The sequence below is a fragment of the Melopsittacus undulatus genome, chromosome 8, assembly GCF_012275295.1.
Source record: "Melopsittacus undulatus isolate bMelUnd1 chromosome 8, bMelUnd1.mat.Z, whole genome shotgun sequence".
In the NCBI taxonomy this organism is placed as follows: domain Eukaryota; kingdom Metazoa; phylum Chordata; class Aves; order Psittaciformes; family Psittaculidae; genus Melopsittacus; species Melopsittacus undulatus.
Genome location: NC_047534.1, coordinates 13,999,395 through 14,018,441, shown reverse-complemented (window position 1 = coordinate 14,018,441; position 19,047 = coordinate 13,999,395). Strand labels below are relative to the sequence as shown.

Below are 19,047 nucleotides of genomic sequence, written 5' to 3'. Positions count from 1 at the left end.
ACAGATTGTAGTATATGAAGAACTGGGGATATGGGAAGAAGGCAAAATTAGTTTAATTGTGTATGTCAAATTAAGCCATTTTAAAAAAAAAAGTGTCTCATTTAACTTTTTCTTACATCACTAAAAAAGTTTAAAATGCTCACATACCACAGTGAAGACCCCACTCTTGAGCTGTTCTTCAGCAAACTGGTATGAGATTTAAAAAGAAAAAAAAATAACAAAACCCCCTCAACAATTGGTGTTCATCTACTTGAAAAGATACTATTGCAAGAAAAAACTAAATGGTGCCTTGGTATCAATAGGGCAGTTGGAGAGATTGTGAAAATCCTTTGCACATCTTGGTTCATGCAAAGAGCTAACTTAAATTTGGCTGTGAAGATACTACATAACAAGAAGAGTTAGAGTAGGCTATGATTTGGGTTGTAAAGTGTTTGGTTGTACTCACTGCTTTAGAAGATACTAGAGTGGTATTAAGTGCTAAAGAATTACTGAAGAAAATAGTGTGCAAAAGGAATGCTCTGTTTTCTTGAAGGATGTTGCAGTGTTTTTCAAAATTAAAAAATCAAAACTTCAGTTGCTCCATGCCTGTCAGGGTTTGGGGTTTTATTTGGTTGCTTCCAATATCCCACTACATAAAACATGTTTGTGTTGCATGATTGTTGAAAATGACATTTTGGAGTGAAGAACATCTCGGTTTTGGTGCTGGGTTTTTGGTGTGGTTTTTTTTTTTTTCTTTTCAAATAAGTGTGTATGTGTTTGTTCCAGACACAAGTTGGCGATCAGAAGCAACATTTCAGTTTACAGTGGAACGCTTCAACAGATTGAGCGAGTCAGTTCTCAGTCCTCCCTGCTTTGTACGGAATTTGCCATGGAAGATCATGGTTATGCCACGACTCTACCCAGACAGACCACACCAAAAAAGCGTAGGATTCTTCCTTCAGTGCAATGCTGAATCTGATTCCACGTAAGACCCTTTTAATTACTGTATGAGTCCTCATGTGCTACTCATTAATCTTTATTGCAAGACATACAGGCATCTAAAAAGAATATTTTACCTCTCTGCAAGAGGAAAGAATTCTCACAGGGATTTGATTCCCGCTTTTCCTCTGACCTTTCTAAATCCCAAAGCATAAGAGTAATCCTCTCTTCAGGAGCTAAAAGTAGTTTGTGTATCCTCAAGTTTGTGGTAGAATTTTGATACATTTGTTTGATTGCTGGGGGTATGGAGAAGTCTTTGACTGACAGTTTTCTTGGAATGGCAAAAGTTCTGGGTTTATTCCAAATAGAAGTGGTACTGAACTTCTCTAATCCCACTGAGCTAAAATCCTACCCTGTAAAGTGTGTGAGCAGATAACTGCTTACAACTGAAGCAGAGCAGTGTATGAGGTCATCATCTCTTGTTTAAGGATTTCATTGCCTGTCAAGCAAGATGTGAATATATGCATGTTAGAATTGTAAATAGAATGGTTTGGGTTGGAAGGGACCTTAATGCTCATCCAGTTCCAACCCCCCCTGAACATGGGCAGGGACACCTTCCACTAGACCAGGTTGCTCCAAGCCCTGTCCAACCTGGCCTTGAACACTGCCAGGGATGGGGCAGCCACAGCATCTCTGAGCAACCTGTGCCAGCATCTCACCACCCTCACAGGGAAGAACTTCTGCCTAAGATCTAACCTTAATCTCCCCTCTGTCAGTTTAAAGCTATTCCCACTTCTGTCACTACAGGCCTTTATCAAAAGCCCCTCTCCAGCTTTTTTGTCAGCCCTTTAGGCACTGGAAGCTGCTCTAAGGTCTTCCTGGAACCTTCTCTTTTCCAGGCTGAACAAGCCCAGCTCTCTCAGCCTGTCTCCAGAGCAGAGGTGCTCCAGCCCCTGGAGTATCTTCATGTTATTGGAGCCCTCCATGCTATCTGTGTAAATAATACAGAAAAAGATAAATGCAAACCTCTGGGACATTACTGCAGCTTATCCAGCTACAGTGCAAAACCCTCATAGGTATCCTTTCCAGTGGGGTAGCTCCATTCTAGTGCCAGATTTGACACAACTTGTAATTCACTCTGAATAGTAAATTGCTCTTTTCCATCAGATTTGTAATCTAAAAGGTGAGTGCTTGGTGCAGGCAGTAAGGAAGAAAGTTGTGTCACAACTAGCGAACCACTAGTCACAGAAGTGGTTCACATGCAGGTAGTCACAGAACAAGGCTAATGTGATCTTCAGATGTATCAACTAAGGTGCAGCTGGAGAAGCGAAGCAAGCAGTAATGCCCCTGTGTCAGGCCGTGACAAGACCATGTGTGATCTCATACTCAGTCTTATTGCCTTGCACAAGTGGGATGAATTTGAACAAGAATAGTCATAAAGGAGTGCTTCTGAGAAAATCACTTTTGAGAGTTTATCTTGTTGGAGGGAGAGTAGAATCGCATTGTCCTTTCCTTATTGAAAGGCTGAGTTAAACACACTCTGTAGACAGACACCAAGACTACTTGGTGACTACTACTGAGAAGGCTTATCCATCTGTATTGCAGTAGATCAGAATTAGCTCACCTCAGACATCATCTAGGTTAAGTCGCTGCTACCTGCAGTTGCCTGACCAGTATTTTCTCAACATTGTTGCTCTCAGAAAATCTCCATTCCGGATTCATATTCATAATGTGACTTCAGAAAGCTCCAGGGATTCATGTCCTTGATAACAATTAATCAAATCTTAACTTATCTAAACTGTCTAACCTAATAAGGGGGGGGAATCCTGTATGTGAAAGTAATGTTCCATAATCCCTAACAATAAAAAAAATAATTCAGTGACTATGCAAAGCTTGTTTCTGAGTTTCAAATGTTTCTTCTGTATTTATAGGTCATGGTCTTGTCATGCACAAGCAGTTCTCAAGATAATAAACTACAAGGATGATGAAAAATCATTCAGTCGTCGTATTAGTCACTTGTTTTTTCATAAGGAAAATGACTGGGGCTTTTCCAACTTCATGGCCTGGAGTGTAAGTAATTGGACATGTATTAACCTATTGCTAGATAGGAGCAGTTTTGAACTTGCACTTGTGAGTACTGAGATACCTATAGAAAAGGATTTTCTCCACGCTATGGGTTTTTTTTTTGTCATTGCTGTAGATTCTTTTTCAGTTTCTCGTAAGTTCCTGTACTTAATTGTTGTAGATGGCTTTTACTTATGTTGTGATTTAAATATTCCCTCATTACTATTTCCTGCATACTTCAATGCTTTTTTTTTCACTGTGATAGTCAATGTCATTTCGAAACAACATAGATTTTCTTGCATTTGCATGTATTTTTGTGTATGTGTACAGGTATTTGATGCCCTAGTAATAAATACTACTAAGGCTTATCTTGAATTGAGACAGCTTATTAAGCATTTTCATCTGTCTGAGATACTGGTGAGAAGCAGCAGAGCCTTTGATTACTGACTCTTACTGTCCACAGAAAATTGAAATAGTACTGCAGAATATTAAAAGCCAGGAACAAGATTACTGACTTCAGAAATGAAAAAAAGAATTAAAGTATATTGAGCTGAAGAACAGTTTTCTTGTTGCCCTTCAGTTTTTCTTCTTAATTTTATTATTGCTGGTAGCTCAGGCCTGCATGTTAGAAAGTGATGTCTGAGTGCTTCACTACATTCAAGTTGCAAGTTCCAGTTTTCATATTCATGTGTTATTCTTGTTTTACAGGAAGTCACTGATCCTGAAAAAGGCTTCATAGAAGAGGACAAAGTTACTTTTGAAGTCTATGTTCAAGCAGATGCTCCACATGGAGTGGCGTAAGTATCTTTGTTTAAAAATAAAATTCTTAAATCTAATATTTTTATGTTGCTCAAAATTGTTCAAGTATTTTGTGTTATTGACATTTGTAGCTCTCATTAGGTGCTCTCACTTTATCTCCTTTAATTGATGAATTCTCACATGGCAGTATTTTTCATTAGTCACACAGATTTTTGCATAGGTTAAGCTTCAACTTGCATTAGTCAGTATAATCTTGTGGAACTTTTAACTTCTCTATGAATTTGTTTGTAGTTTAACACCTGTCAATCTAGCTTCAACATTTCTTACCTTAGAGGGGTAAGGGTTTTAGAAATGTGTGGCTCTGCTGTCCAACTTGTCTTGCTTTACAGATACTTTAAAACTGCCTCATCTGAGTCGTTCTACTTAATGTCACTTGTAAACAGTAGTTGTACTGAAATGCAAACTTGCCATTGAAAGTGCAGCTCTGGGTTCCAGTGCACTTTCACTATACTTTTTTTTTTTACCATATATAACATCTTTAAGAAGAAAACCTAACAAAATTGCAAAGCGTTTGATTGCGAAGACTGTTGCTACTGGCAGGCAGGAGTGAAGTGTAGTTAACTGGAACCTGAAGTAGTAGTGAAGAGTAGCTGGTACCTACCCTCAGTACTACCTTAGAGCAAGTACTCTTTGTTATAGTTAATAAAGAATATCTTGTTTTAACAACTAACTATTTCCTAGGTGGGATTCAAAGAAGCACACAGGATATGTTGGCCTAAAGAACCAGGGAGCAACTTGTTACATGAACAGTTTGTTACAGACTTTATTTTTCACAAATCAGCTACGAAAGGTAATTAATATGTGAAAGAAAATGAGGTTGCTAATTGAACTATGCAGTATAAATGCTTCAAAACAGAACTGTATGTTCCTTTTGCCTCCTTCATCCTTTTGGGGAAGTGACTTAAATGGTGATACATGTTTTACTTAAGCCTGAGTGCAGGAAGCTCCTTTTTTAACTTCTGCAGTTTGTTGAATGTAAACTTTTGTTTTTTGTGAAAGCAAACAGAGTACCTGGTGAAGATCTGACTTTAAGGAGCGTTTCTTAAACTGTATTATGGGTTAATATTGCTACAAATTGCTGGGGGGTGGGAAAGGATGACTACATCATGCAGGTCAGAGATGGAAGTAATTTCTCGTTCTTGGAATAGTTAAAATAGAGAAATCAATTATGACTTCTTAGCCCGTAAACAATGAGTGTATAGAAAAGATAAATATGTACAACCTTGGCAATTTTTTTCCTGCATTTTAATTTGTATTATGCAGTTGAATTTCCTGCTGTTATGGTTAGCATCTCTAGTTATGGAAACCCATATAATTTTAGTAAACATAATTTTGCATTTGCTTCATTAATGTGTATTTTGCCTACTGTTATTTCTTTGCTGGAAAAACTTTAAATACCAGCTTAATAAGTATCTCATTCAAAACCAGGATGAAATATTCTAGCTAATGTATCATTTTAGAATAGTGCAGTAGCCTTAATAGGATAAAAACAAATGATGACTTGATACTGGAGGTCACTATCTGGAAGAGGGGGATATACTTGGGAAGAAATGTAACTGCACCATTTAGTTCATATTGGAGTGTCCTATTTATCCTAATTCAATCTTCTGCACATTCCTGAGCTTATTGTATCTCAGTGAAAATGAGCTGTTCTGATTTACACTTTTTTCTGTGTATACTAATTATTACATTTCCGTTTCCCTTTTTGCTCCAAAATTTCCCTTTTTAATGTACCTACTTTCCACTGTGTTGGATTTTGAATCATCATTATTTAGATCACTGTGGCCTGTGAGTGTCCCAGCTGGGATTTCTTTTTTCTCTTTTGCAATGTGCTGCTTACTCTGAAGCATTGCAAAAAATAGCACATCAAGCTCCAGTAGAGTGTAACTAAGATCTTACCAATGCCATGCACAAGGAATAAACACTTGTTTCACATGATGCGCCTGTTTCTTCCTTGCAAGATCTATAACATACTAATTCAGCTTATCATTTATTATAATGCCTGTTCCTTTTGTTCAGCACTCATAATGTTTGTACATTTTATGTTTTTGGACAACTTCACTTGGCTCTTGAAAGAAAAATGTGTTCTTATAATAGCTACATCTAATCCGATTGAGTAGTTCCTTTCAAGACTGTCTTGTAGTCAGTAAATCAATATGAACCATGAAATAATCTTGTTCTGTGAAGAAGAAATTCTTTTTGTGATACAGATTTGTTTCAACTGAACTAATCTTTTCAGGCAGCATTTCCCTGCTCTTCTCCAGCCCCCAAATAAATATCAGCTTCTAGGGAGTGTTAATATCTGAATAGGGAACATATGAGAAAGCTTGATTTACTAGCTGGTAACTGCAGCTTCCTTTATGAAAATCTTACTGGACATCAGCCGAAATGCCTCATTCTTACTTCAGGTTTTCAGATCCCCCAAACAGAACAGACTAGTGGTAGTTTTTAGACAGTTTTACTTCTTGATTGCCATTATTACAGGTAAATCAGTAGTTACCTTGTCTGAGCAAATGAATTTCTACATTCTTGTTTTCACTTTGAGCAAAGTTGTTCCTCTTAAAACAGGAAAGAAAAAAGAAAATGTGTAGTATATTCAGTTTGCTTAGCACCAATTCCATTATTTCTGTTAATCCTCCTGATTTAGAAGAAAGAGTGATTTCTATTGCTGTTATTTAGAGCTTTGTTAACAGAGATGCTGCTGTCAGGAGTAGACCTGGAAAAGCAAAGGCAAGCACATACCCATGGAAAGTCAGCTTCTGATGAAGCATAGGTGGGGATGGATGGAGAGGTCCTTCCTTCCTTTCTGTTTCCAGACAACAGATGGAAGGTTCTTAGGTATTTGGAATGAGATCCTCCCTTTATTAGCCACCAGGTGGCTTCATTGGTAGGGAACATAGCAAAAGAAATTTCTCTTCAGAGAGTATCTTTGTCTGCCTGTAACTGATAAATGCATGCTTAAATGTACTTCACCTAGGCTAGGGACAGTGGTAACTTCCCAAACTGATCCCAGTTTGATAATGGGCCATGTTTACATGAGCCTTCCCATGTCTGTCAGTGATACCTGCAATCAGTGCATGTGGCTGCTTCCAGTCCATCTAAAAACTCTCTGCTGTTTTTTTGAAAAATTCCTTACAATTCATGAGAACATTGCAGAATGTTTGGATAACTATACTAAAATCATGAATACTGGTCCAGTACATTTCTCCCTGATGTGGCGCTCCTCAAGTTGTTCAGTATATTTTAACTCCTATTGGAATTTCATACATGATATTTTCTTCCCTTCTTCAAGTAGTCATCTTGACTTTAAGCAGTATGTTCAGTATGTTGGAGTTTGCCCAGATCAGCATGGTTAACTGGCATTATGCATTTGGATGATAAAAACAGAGAAGCAATTGAAAAGAATTTTCTTTATTAGTTTTATGTTCTGATCTTAAGGAAAGAATTTTCATAACATGGTTGGCCAAATTTTACAATAGGCTGTGTGGAGAGGTTGTGGGATCTCTATTCTGAGAGGTGTTCAGAGCTGAACTGGGTATGACCCTGAGCAACTGAACCCAGCTTTGAACTTGGCACCTCTGTGTGCAGGTACAGAGTTCAAAACCTATGGAGTTCTCTTCCAGACTGAACTACTACAAACTCCAAACTTTTAGAGCAGTTCTCGGCTCATCAACAAAATTGCTGATGCAGCTATGTTAAAAAATACTATTTATTTTTCTCTTAATTTTTTCTGGACTAGGCAGATAGGTAGCCAGATGGGTTGTCAAAAATAATGCCATGAAGTTCAATTTGTTGCTGATGATAAAATTGAAGATGCTATTTACTTCAATTTATGAGATTTCAAAAAGCAGTTTAAGCAAATCTCAAAATAAAAGCAGAACAAAAGAAGCCTTTTTTGCTGCCATAAAGGTGGGGCTGGGCTGTTCTTAAAATTATCTTAAGGAAGTAAGGTTGGCCATCCTGCAAGAAAAGTTGATGATAACTTTCAGCTAATTTCTATTTATGTTTTCCCTCTTATGTACATAAGTACTTGCAAATAAGTGGAAACATAAACTTTGGAAGTTACTAGTGTTCAGTCATGACTGTGCTTTAGATCATCTCTGTTAAATTTTGAGAGTTGCGTATAAAACTTGAAAGATAAAAGTCTTGTGAACTATAAGATTGCTTAACAGTTGCATAATTAAACAGTGGTTTTCTGTCTGAATAAAAGGGATTTTATTTCTTTATGAAACCTTTTGATATTTTAGTAAAATTATTTTACTTATTACTGTAGCTGTTCTGCTGATATTTTATATTATTCCAAGTGTTTATGTTGCTGTATTTTTTAAAATTTTTGTGGATATTCAGAACTGGAATAGGAAACTGGCCTGCCAACTTCTCAACAACTTTATTTGCCTTTTCTCTTTCTTCTTTCCTTTTTTGTCACTCCCTTGTGTTCTTTTTGCATCAGCTTTGTCTTAATCTAGTGGCTGTCTCATCTGGTTAGCACCACCTCTGTAAGGAGCTTTTGTATAACAATGAATGTGTTTCCCCAACAATTCAGCTATGTACTGGAAGTATTACCCTTGCTCTCTATATAGCGAGCTGAAGTGCAGGATAAGTTAGAGGTGCTGGACACCTCTTGAAATCTAGGCTGGTGCAGAAGCAGAATGAGAACTACTGAGATCCAGTTAAGCTCTTCACATGTAGAAATGTATCATTCCCTGTTACTTCACAGACAAAAACTCAGGTGGCAATATTTCTGTTGCTTAACACATTATTTTCTCATATGCTACTTAATATTTGAGTCCTTATTTTTTTCATGTGTTGTTACCTAATCTCCTTCCAGAGTTGTCCGTTTCCTTTTCACACTTAAGCTTTTAAAATGAGCATCTCCCTGTAAATACCTTTTCTTTGCTGCTGCTTTTCCCTAGATATACTGGTGTGTACTTCTTAAAAGTAAATCTCATTTCAGTGCCTGTTGAACTCTCCTAATCCCTGTTGGGTCTGTTTGTGTAATTTCTTTGTTCTCAATCTCTCCCAGATCAGTATAATCAGAGAACTGAATTGTTAAGCTGTTTATTTGCTGGACAGTGATGACGTTAAGTAAAAGTGAACGTATCGGGGAATCTCAAAAGCTTCCTCTGACATGCTTCTCCTCTCTCTGGATCATTTCTGTTTTCAGTTGCTTGCTGCCCTTTATTGTTTTATGTGTTTTTCTGTGGTTTTTCCCCGCATGCACTAGAGGTGACAGTATTCGCAGATAGCCTCAGCTTTGTGCTGTAGCTTGACTGTTTTCAAAAGCCTATAGTATTGATCCATATATCTGGTTTCTAGTGTGATGGTTGTGTAGACATGCCAGGAGCGATATGTTGTTTGAAGGTGTTAAAGCTTTAGTGCATTTACTTTTATAGGATGGAATAAGTAGGTGGAATAAGAGAACTGTTCAGATAAAATAACCATGGATGGAATCCGTTCTTTGCATCTGTCTAATCACTGTGGGCTAAGAAAAGTCATTCCAGACAATTAATATTTTTACACTACAGGATGAGATTTTTTGTAGTCTCTCGGAGGCGATGATTAAATGGAGTGATATGAAGCAAGTCACTGAAGAGGAAATAATGCATTAAACAGTATAAGCATTAAACTTTTCCCCAGATACTAATGGAACTAAATGCTTTTCCAGGCTGTGTACATGATGCCCACGGAAGGAGATGATTCATCCAAAAGTGTTCCTTTAGCATTGCAAAGAGTGTTTTATGAGCTGCAGCATAGTGACAAACCAGTTGGAACGAAAAAGTTAACAAAATCTTTTGGGTAAGTTGCGGAAATTTGGACTTTTTATTGGGCTGTTACAGACTTCATGAAGCTTTTCTTTTAAAGTTTTTATTTAAATCAGGCTGGTTTTAGAGAGGTGCAGAGAAGTGTTAGGATGTTAATGGCTAACTTTTCTTAGTTTACTTAAATAGGTTTGTATTTATAGTTAGTAGCAAAGCCTGCTGATCTAAAAGGCAGAATTTTCTGGGGAGGAAAGGGAAAGGTACATGAGCATAGCTGGTAGTAGCAGAGTTATAATTTACCTGCTGCCTGAAAATTGCATTACACATTTGACTTATATAAAATTCAGGACAAAATACGTTGTTGAATCATTGTAGTGGTGTTGTTTGGGATTTTTATAATTTAAATCCATTTTAAATTTAGAGAAATGGCAGGAATTTTGCATTCCTCTATTATTCTGCATTGATGACAGTTCTAACATTTTCTTATAGCACATCCAAGATGCATGTATTTTTGCCTATGTGCAATTTCTGCATTTAGTGCTGTATTCTGCTTTGTGATTTAAAGCTTAAGAGGATTATCTGTTGCATGAAGTAAAGGTGTTTGAGCACACACACAAAAGTAATGCTTCACGTTTTTGTCTTTCTAACACCTTCTTTTCCTTCATAAAACAATACCAAAAGGCTTGCATTATATTTTAGTTTTTGCCTAGTATCCAGTTCACTGGCTGGTATTTTTTCCAGTCTTATGGTACTTCTTGTGATACTCCTTGTGAGATGGTGTAATTTTTAAATTACAGGGTGTAATTTTACATCTGGAGCATCTAAACATGGAATTATAGAATTGCACAATATAGCTGCATTGGAGGTGTTGACTTTTTTTCTTTACTAACTTGATGTTTAAGCTGAGCACAAGTTAGAACAGAAGTTTAAGATTAGCATAACCTCTACAAGCCTTCTTTTTGCATGTCATGTAACAAGGAGTAGGATTTTATCAAAAACTGTTCTAATTGATTATATTTTCATTACCCAGTAATTGTAGACTTTTGTGTTAATATTGATAAGCATTTTTTATTTAAAAACAAGGTAGGAAGTTTGTATTGTCTTCTTTGCATAGTGTCCATCCTGCATCTTCTGCTAAAGCTTGTAGTAGTGCTCTGTCCTGATAAGACTCTTTGTAACCTTGCATCTTTATAACCTTTACTTTTCACCTTTTGGAGAATTTTAAAATGAGACCACCTCAGCCACCTCATTGTTGTATGTTTATCCGGTCGTGCCCTCTTCCTACTAGCACACTGTATATTTAGTTTATTTAGTTTATTTTTGCTGTCCTGTTACACCAGAAGGACTTGCTGATGCTGTAAATATTTCATCTTGACTTAAGATCTCAACTGTGCCATCTTTAGTAGCATGAAAAGGCTTTTCCCAAGGGTGTTGCAGATGCTTAATTTTGTGTCTGAGAGCAAGGTTTTAAAGGTGTGTTCATTCCTCCCTTCATTCTTGGTAAGGAAGTTTAGATTATGCTTGCAGATTTGGTCTTTTTCACCATATTTTTAAATCAGAGAGAGGTTTCTGGCCTTGTGAGATCTGTCTACATGCTGGGCATTGAGAGTTTTTAAGTACGCTTGGCTGCTTTGAGCAGAAAGCAAATCCATTGTCTGAAGGAACCCCATTTTATCCTAAGAGGATGTAACCATTAAGCTGGCTAGTATTTAAAGCCTAGGGAGTCAGAAGATTATTTTGCATTCTTCATTCTTAATTATCAAACAGGTCCCTTCCTTCAGCTTGTCTAAGTGTGGGCCACTACACAATTGTTTTGGCACACTTTTGAGAGTAGTCTGCTGCCCTGTGAGTCAGCAATAAGAAAGTGGGAGGGGAAGGTAAAGTTGGTATTGCTCCTGATCATCCCTGTGATTGTGGCTTCAAAGGCTGGGGTTGAACCTCATGCTAAAGCTAGAATCTACAGTAAACATAGGTTATCTCATATGGCTAAGAATGTTGACTTGAAAATTAGTTGTCAGAGACTTAAAAAGTATTCATGAGTTTAAGTTACAGAGTTCACAGGATAAAGTATTTCATGTGGAAACTAAAACCACTTTATGCTGCTTTTTTCATTCAAGGCAGTAGTGCTGAATCCCCGTGATGCAGTGTGCCAGGCTGTTGCTCTCACCCCTCCTTTGACCTGACTGTTTTTGCATACGGACAGTTTGGGAAGCTGGATGTCTCCTTGGATCCTTGAGGTGCTATGAGTTCAGGATCAACTGTTTAGATGAGCACAAAGGAGACAGTATTTCTTATAAATCCGTTTACTACTTTTCATGTGCTGCAGTAATCCCTGAACACTACTTGACTGCACCTGAAGGGCCCTCAGAAGAAAGGCAGCTAGAAGCAAACTGCTGCGGAATCTATTCTGACAGCCTTGAATTGGTCCCAGACCTTTTCTTCAGAGGTTTTTGACGTGAACTGAGACTAGGTTGTGGACAGGAACAAGAATTCTGCTAGCACCAGCCTGCCTCTGGCTGGCTTCAGCTGCCTTTCCGATGCCTGTCCCCAGAGCCACAGAGAGGGAAGGCAGAGAGGGCACGACTCAGTGCCAGAATGTCCTGCAAGTTCACTGCCACTTCTTCCTGCTGAGTAAATGCTACATGACTAAAAAAAAACTGTGCATCAGCCAGTACTAAATCTCAGAGTCTTTACATCTTGCTGGGTATTAAATTCTTGATCTGCCAAGAAATCATGAAAAGGTCTTTTGAGCTATAAGTTTTCTGCATAATATACTAATTTTGTATTAATTTGCCTTACAAAGGTGGGAAACTTTAGACAGCTTCATGCAACACGATGTCCAGGAATTATGTCGAGTGGTATGTTTTTACTATTTCTTACTAAACTGTGATGCATAAATTTTTCTCTTGATATTGTGTATACATGATATAATGTAGTAACAGTCCTAGTGTAGTACTGGCATGTACTGATTAATTTAAACTGAGTCTCCAAGACACAGAGGTTTTGCTTTGGTTTCTCTTCTTTAAGAACTGGATTAATTGTGGCTTTTTGTGGGTGAGGAGTTTGTAAAGGATAGAGAAGGCTGAAAATAAAAGGATTGTATGCTTGTGATCCTTGTATAGCCATGTAGTGAAATGCAGTTTTGAAGACACAAATACATCATTACATTTGTGGGTTTTTACATACTCAAAGGAATGTAGCAATGTAGTTTTTAAGGGGAAGACAGGGTTTTGAAGGATTATAAAGGAGATGCCAGTAAGAGTAGATTAATACTTCATTTTTATGCAGATGACTTAATCAGTGAAGTAGTCACCAAAATGTGCAAGTTTATCCTGTGTAAAAGCTAATTTTTCTTTCAGCTGCTTGACAACGTGGAAAATAAAATGAAAGGCACATGTGTAGAAGGCACTATTCCTAAACTGTTCAGAGGGAAGATGGTGGTAGGTATTTAATCATTTAGGGGGGTTTTATATAAGTAATTTAAACTGGCAGTTACTTGTATACATTGAAACTATATGTTTCTTTTTATTTACAGTCTTACATCCAATGCAAACACGTAGACTATCGATCTGAACGAATAGAAGATTATTATGACATCCAGCTAAGTATAAAGGGAAAGAAAAATAGTAAGTGATATGCATCAGTCAAATATTTCAATGTCTTGGACATCTTTAGTGCCTGTTCATTTCAAATGGTTTTCCTGGTGCTCAGCTCTTTGAAATATCATTGTTTTAAGACACCTCATTGAAAACATTTTCTGCAGAAAATATTTTTTGCTTATGTTACCTTTTTTCTCTTCTCCCATTTCTCTTCCTCTCTAATTCTCTCACCTGCTTTCATAAAATTATGAATTTTAGGAGTTCCTGATGTTTACTGTGCCATAGTGGTAACAGTAGTGTCACAATAGGTTATCATTTATATATGAAGTTGAACTTGGAGGTAATAGATTCTGCAAGTACTTGGCAAACAAGACACGAAAAAGGCTAAGTAAGCGTCTAGAAAATGGAATCATCTAGCCTTGATACTTAACAGTTGCAAAGTGAGAACAGGAGATTTGGCAGACAGCTGTAACTGTGTGATTTTAAAATCTGTTGGTATTCTCATTTGCAGTGAGAGTTCCTACAGTTTGGTGCATTTTGAGACATTATTAAGCAATATAAATTCTTTAATTTCAATAAAGATAAATATTCAAACATGAAATCATGTTTTAATGTTATTTGATTAATACATTGTGAAGCCCTCAGGCTTGGAGTACACTTAGATCTTTCTTCCTGATTTCCTACATTTCCCTCATCTTATGTTCTTTTAGTTTTTGAGTCCTTCATTGACTACGTTGCAGTGGAGCAGTTGGATGGTGATAACAAGTATGATGCAGGAGAACATGGTTTGCAGGTATTTTTTAAAGTTTTTTTTTTTTTATTTTATTTCTCTGTCCTTGATAAATTAAGAAAGCTATGGTAGCCAAAAAATGTTGCAAACCCCATTCTAGGTTGTATCAACCCATTTTGGTGATGCTTCTCCTCAGACAACCTTTTACTTAGCTCCTCTCAATATCTGTTACATTTCTTAAAATGGAGCTTGGATTTTAAAACAATCTAATTAGCAGTGAGTTTATTCTTACGTGTGTGTTGTAGTGACTAGGATGCTGAACTTCTCCGTTGATCTCAGGCCTGAGAAGTTCTTCCTCTAAGTGAAGTCTGTTCTTCTGTGTATCTTGTAAAACAGTGGCATGTCTCTTAAAGTAATGTTAGGGAGGTAATTTTTGTATCCTCAACAAGAACACCAAATGAACCCATGGAATGTTATACATTTATGTGTGTGCACATGTTTCTGAGCTTTTCACTGCACTTTGCTGCACCCACTGCAGGAAGCTGAAGTCCCTTATAAAAAAGTTTTACTAAAACTTATTTCTCCAGCTTCCATATAGCAAGCTTTCTCAGTAATATAATAAGTATTTTTCCACTATTCTTAGGAAGGTGCAGCATGGTAGCCAAATACTTGTTTGCATGATACAATGCATGTGAAAATTTTAATTGATCAAAATAAAGTTTTTACCTTTGTATTCTCTTTTATTTATACACATAACTCGCCCTTATTGCAGTGAGGTGCTGTATGAATGGTATATGCTTGTATGAATGGCCTAAATTTAAATGAGTTCTAAGTGTTACTGGAATAGCTCTTGGGAAGGCTGGTGCCATATTATGATAGTTAACTTCCCCCCAGGGTTTGAACCGTTCTTTGCACATGGTGTTGTTAAGCCTATAAAATAAAAGCCCATAAGAAAAGTATCTGTAACAAACAAGTATTGAGAGTTGCTAAAAATGTTGCAATTTCAAACATCTGTTTCCTTTAAAATGTCTAGGAGGCAGAGAAGGGTGTGAAATTCTTAACATTGCCACCAGTATTACACCTACAGCTTATGAGATTTATGTATGATCCTCAGACTGACCAAAACATCAAGATAAATGACAGGTAATTTTTGGTGGTGGTTGTTGTGCTTTATGAGGGGGTGGGGGCAGTGGTGTTCACTGTAGCAGTTGGGCCTGTGAATTAATTTTACCAATAAACACTTTGCCAAAATCCTATTTTGGATTCAATGCTGAGGAAGGTGCACACAGTCACATAGTGGAGATCCCCAGAAACTGCACTGATTGTATGTTCAGATTCTGAATAACAAATTCAGTACTTAAGCAGTTATTTGTAGCTGTTGTTTTGAATACAAAACAAGTGAATGCATCTTTTAACACTTTGTGGAACATTCTTTGTGGCACATGTGGGAAGTTGCTACATTCCCATTGGCTATCACAAGGGTAAATAGGATGAATAGGTAGTCCTCTGCTTTTCCTGTCTTATTTCTGTGCCTGCTCACTTTACGTAGAGGCTGATAATTTCTCAAGGAGGTGTGTTGTTGGTTCTAAACTAAATCTGTATTACAACAGTTTCATTCTCAGCAAGAAAGGTTGACTGCAGCAGCTAAACGACATCTCAAAATCAGGTTCCAGTCCAGTGTTACCTGTGCTAGAAAAGCTGTATTTATGTACTAGAAAATAACAGGTTCTGAGCTTGTTCCTTTGACCCAGTGAATCTAAACCAGTGCTATTTCAGTTCAAGTGCTCTTACCCTTGTAACTGAAGGCATACTTTTTCAGAGGTGCTTATTCCATTTTAAACCAGTATAAAAGCTGCCACTGTAAGTGGTATATCCTGGATAGAAATGGCATTGTAGCAGTAACTTGTGCAGGTTTTGTAGCATGCTTTAGGAGTAACTACTGATGTCCTACGTAATAACATGCATCTGTCTTAACTATGAATTATAACCATCTTAACTCTTTTTAAAACTAGGTTTGAGTTTCCTGAACAGTTGCCACTAGATGAATTTTTGCAAAAAACAGATCCCAAGGATCCTGCAAATTACATTCTCCATGCAGTTCTGGTACACAGTGGAGATAACCATGGTGGACATTATGTTGTTTACTTAAATCCAAAGGGGGATGGCAAAGTGAGTATTGAAAAGTGCCTGAAGATATTTGTGCTTTGTGAATACTTGCAGTTTTTGTAATGGGCAAATCTTTGTTCTTTGAATATTTGTTCCCTAAAAGGAGAGTGTGCTGGCACACTCACCTCATCACACAGGGGGTTGACTTCATTTAGTTCTAAGCTTGATACTCTTTCATTTGGTGCCTGTTCAAATGTATTGGAAAACTTCCTTTTTATTTACAAAAAAGAAAAGCCAACAACAACCCACTTGTCTAGTTTTTGCTCTTCAGGGAGGAGCCTGCATTTGAAGGCAGTAAAACAATCAGTTGCCTTCTTAAGAGAAGCAGCTTCATCTTTGCTGTTACAGGTTTTTGGCAAAACTTTTAAGTAAGGGAATCCCTTCAGTTGTGTGTGTATATTCATTGAAGTTGTGCTGCAATCAAATTTTATTCAGCATTCTTTCTTAGGCTGACTTCATGCTGAAGCAGATAATGAATATTTCAGATGTTGCCATGACTCAGAAGTTCAGTATCTTTGCACGTCCCACTGTTACAAGTTTACGTGAATTTATTGTATCTGTTTATAGCTCAGGTGCCTCTTCCCTTAAGTTGACTCTGTTTGTGTGTATATGACTGTCCACAGTAAAAGTAGAAGTCAGATTTTGCTGTGAATTTCTTACTTTTTGACTTTGTTTCTTAATTGGCTTTATTTTAATAAAAAATTTGCTGTAAATTACTTTCAGCATACAAATAATTGAGAATCACAGAAGTCATTGAAAATCACAGAATCCCAAGGCTTGGAAGGGACCTCAAAAGACCATCTAGTCCAACCCCCCTGCAAGAGCAGGGTAACCTAGAGTACATCACACAGGAACTTGTCCAGGCGGACCTTGAATATCTCCAATGTAGGAGACTCTACAACCCCGCTGGGCAACTTGTTCCAGTGCTCTGTCACTCTTACAGTAAAGAAGTTACTAGATATCTTGTGCATCACTTCTTTATATATTATTTTACAACAAATGAGATTAATTTCCTAATTTATATAGAAATGTTCAGTATTTGAATAGCTGTTTAAGATAAAATTCGTTGAATAATTAAGGGGGTTTTAATATTCAGTGTACTGTATACAGTATTCAGTGTTGAACTATTTCAGTAAAGATTTGGTATTTACAGCCTGCCTTATACTGAGCACCAGTAGCAGGTAGCACAAATTATACTGAACTAGGATTTCTTTAAACCCATGCTGCTTGAAGAGCTGTTTTAATTACTCCAAGGAGACATGTCAGAAATAGGAGTAATTTACCATTCAAGATCATGGTTTTGTGTGGTGTGTAAAATTATATTTATACTAATTTTTTTCTCCAGTGGTGTAAATTTGACGATGATGTTGTATCACGATGTACAAAGGAAGAAGCGATTGAACACAACTATGGGGGTCATGACGATGACTTATCTGTACGGCACTGTACGAATGCCTACATGTTGGTTTACATCAGGGAATCCAAATTAAGTATGTATACACTGCATGTGTTCCAAGTTAGCTTTTACATACTGGGATTTAGGGCTATATTTTACATATGCATTCTTAACAGTCTTCCTATATAAAAGGACTTCATTAGTTGCAGTTAGAATTTACAGATTCTGTGGGATCAGCTGGCCTTTCTGTCTTTTGACAAGCATGTGGTAATCTAGGCATCTTGTCTTAGCACAGTGAGGCAAGATTCTGTATCTGTAAAGTGCCCAGCCTTGTTTGTTTTATAGGATGGAAAAATTAGTGAGGTACCTTCAGTGATGGAAACTGAACCAAATTAATTATTATTATAATTAACAATTATAATTATTAATATGTAAAATATGTTAAAAATTAATATGTAAAAAAAAGAAATTGAGTGGCAGTAAGTATTTTTTAAAACCCTGAAATGAATATTTAATTCAGAAGTCTAAGATAGATACTTCATGGAAGTACTACATTTTGGCTTGGAGTAGAAAAGGCTTCTTTTGCCAAAACATGATGATATCAAACCATGTTTTTAAATAAAAGATGAAAAAAGCTGGTTTTGACTTAAGTCAGAGGAAAGTCAAGTGTGTCTGAAGAAAACCCTGTTTGATATAAATCTTGAAATGACATCTTAAAATCTGCTTTGTAGGTGAAGTTTTGCAGCCTGTCACAGACCATGATATTCCTCAACAACTTGTAGAAAGGCTACAAGAAGAGAAAAGAATAGAAGCACAGAAGAGGAAGGAGAGGCAGGAAGCTCACCTCTACATGCAAGTGCAGGTCAGCTCTTGAAACAGATCAAGTTGCAACTATCTTGCTATTAAAATTCAGAACGTTGAGCCACCAAAGACAAACCTTGATTTTATTTTTTTTCATTTGTGTTTGGAAGTAGTGCTTGAAATGAAATTATAATTTTAATGCTTGTAAGTATATTTACATATGCATAATCCTAATGAAACAGTACTCTGTGTTATAGACATGTCTGTTTCCTCTAGAAGTTAAGTGGTTGCAAGTAAAAGTGGTAAGTTCAGGTGAGAGGAGGAGGACCAGGTTATTTTAAATGGCTCCCTGCCACTGCAGTTTTATCTCCTTCAGGAGTTATTTTCTAAAATTAGAATATCTCTGCCCATAGGCTGCAGGCCTGGACTACTGCCAACCTGAGCTCATCAAGTAGAAGCAGAAGGAGAGAGTGCTTATATTTGCAATTACCTTTTTGGAAAAGCCAGATGGACTAGATTGTTATGAATTGCCTTAAGGAATCCTGTTTATGGCTCTTTAAAGAGCCCACCTAGCACAAGAAAATAGAATCCATTTTCCATTTGCCTCCATGTTTCCTTCCATCTTCTTTCTGGTGCTCATAAGTACACATATCAGTGAAGCTTTACTTGTTCTACAGTGCAGTTACACTAGAGCTGTTTTCAGTGGAGAGACTGGCAGAGTTGCACCATTTGTCTTTCTGTTGACCAAGAATGCATGGGAGCTGTGGAATATCTAGGAGACGTTTTAGGCCAGCC

At 37.1% G+C, this 19,047-nt stretch overlaps 1 protein-coding gene across 1 annotated transcript in view; it reads left to right on the top strand.

Annotated features, from left to right (window-relative positions):
* Positions 1-19,047, top strand: part of USP7 (ubiquitin specific peptidase 7) — a 72,896-nt gene that overhangs the window by 37,818 nt on the left and 16,031 nt on the right. Inside the window, exons 3-15 of the mRNA XM_034065644.1 lie at positions 766-964; positions 2,850-2,988; positions 3,691-3,779; positions 4,483-4,591; positions 9,467-9,597; positions 12,364-12,418; positions 12,920-13,000; positions 13,096-13,186; positions 13,870-13,952; positions 14,923-15,032; positions 15,902-16,058; positions 17,401-17,545; positions 18,183-18,313. Coding sequence (XP_033921535.1) covers positions 766-964; positions 2,850-2,988; positions 3,691-3,779; positions 4,483-4,591; positions 9,467-9,597; positions 12,364-12,418; positions 12,920-13,000; positions 13,096-13,186; positions 13,870-13,952; positions 14,923-15,032; positions 15,902-16,058; positions 17,401-17,545; positions 18,183-18,313 — 1,520 coding nt within the window. The remainder of the gene's footprint in view (positions 1-765; positions 965-2,849; positions 2,989-3,690; positions 3,780-4,482; positions 4,592-9,466; positions 9,598-12,363; positions 12,419-12,919; positions 13,001-13,095; positions 13,187-13,869; positions 13,953-14,922; positions 15,033-15,901; positions 16,059-17,400; positions 17,546-18,182; positions 18,314-19,047) is intronic.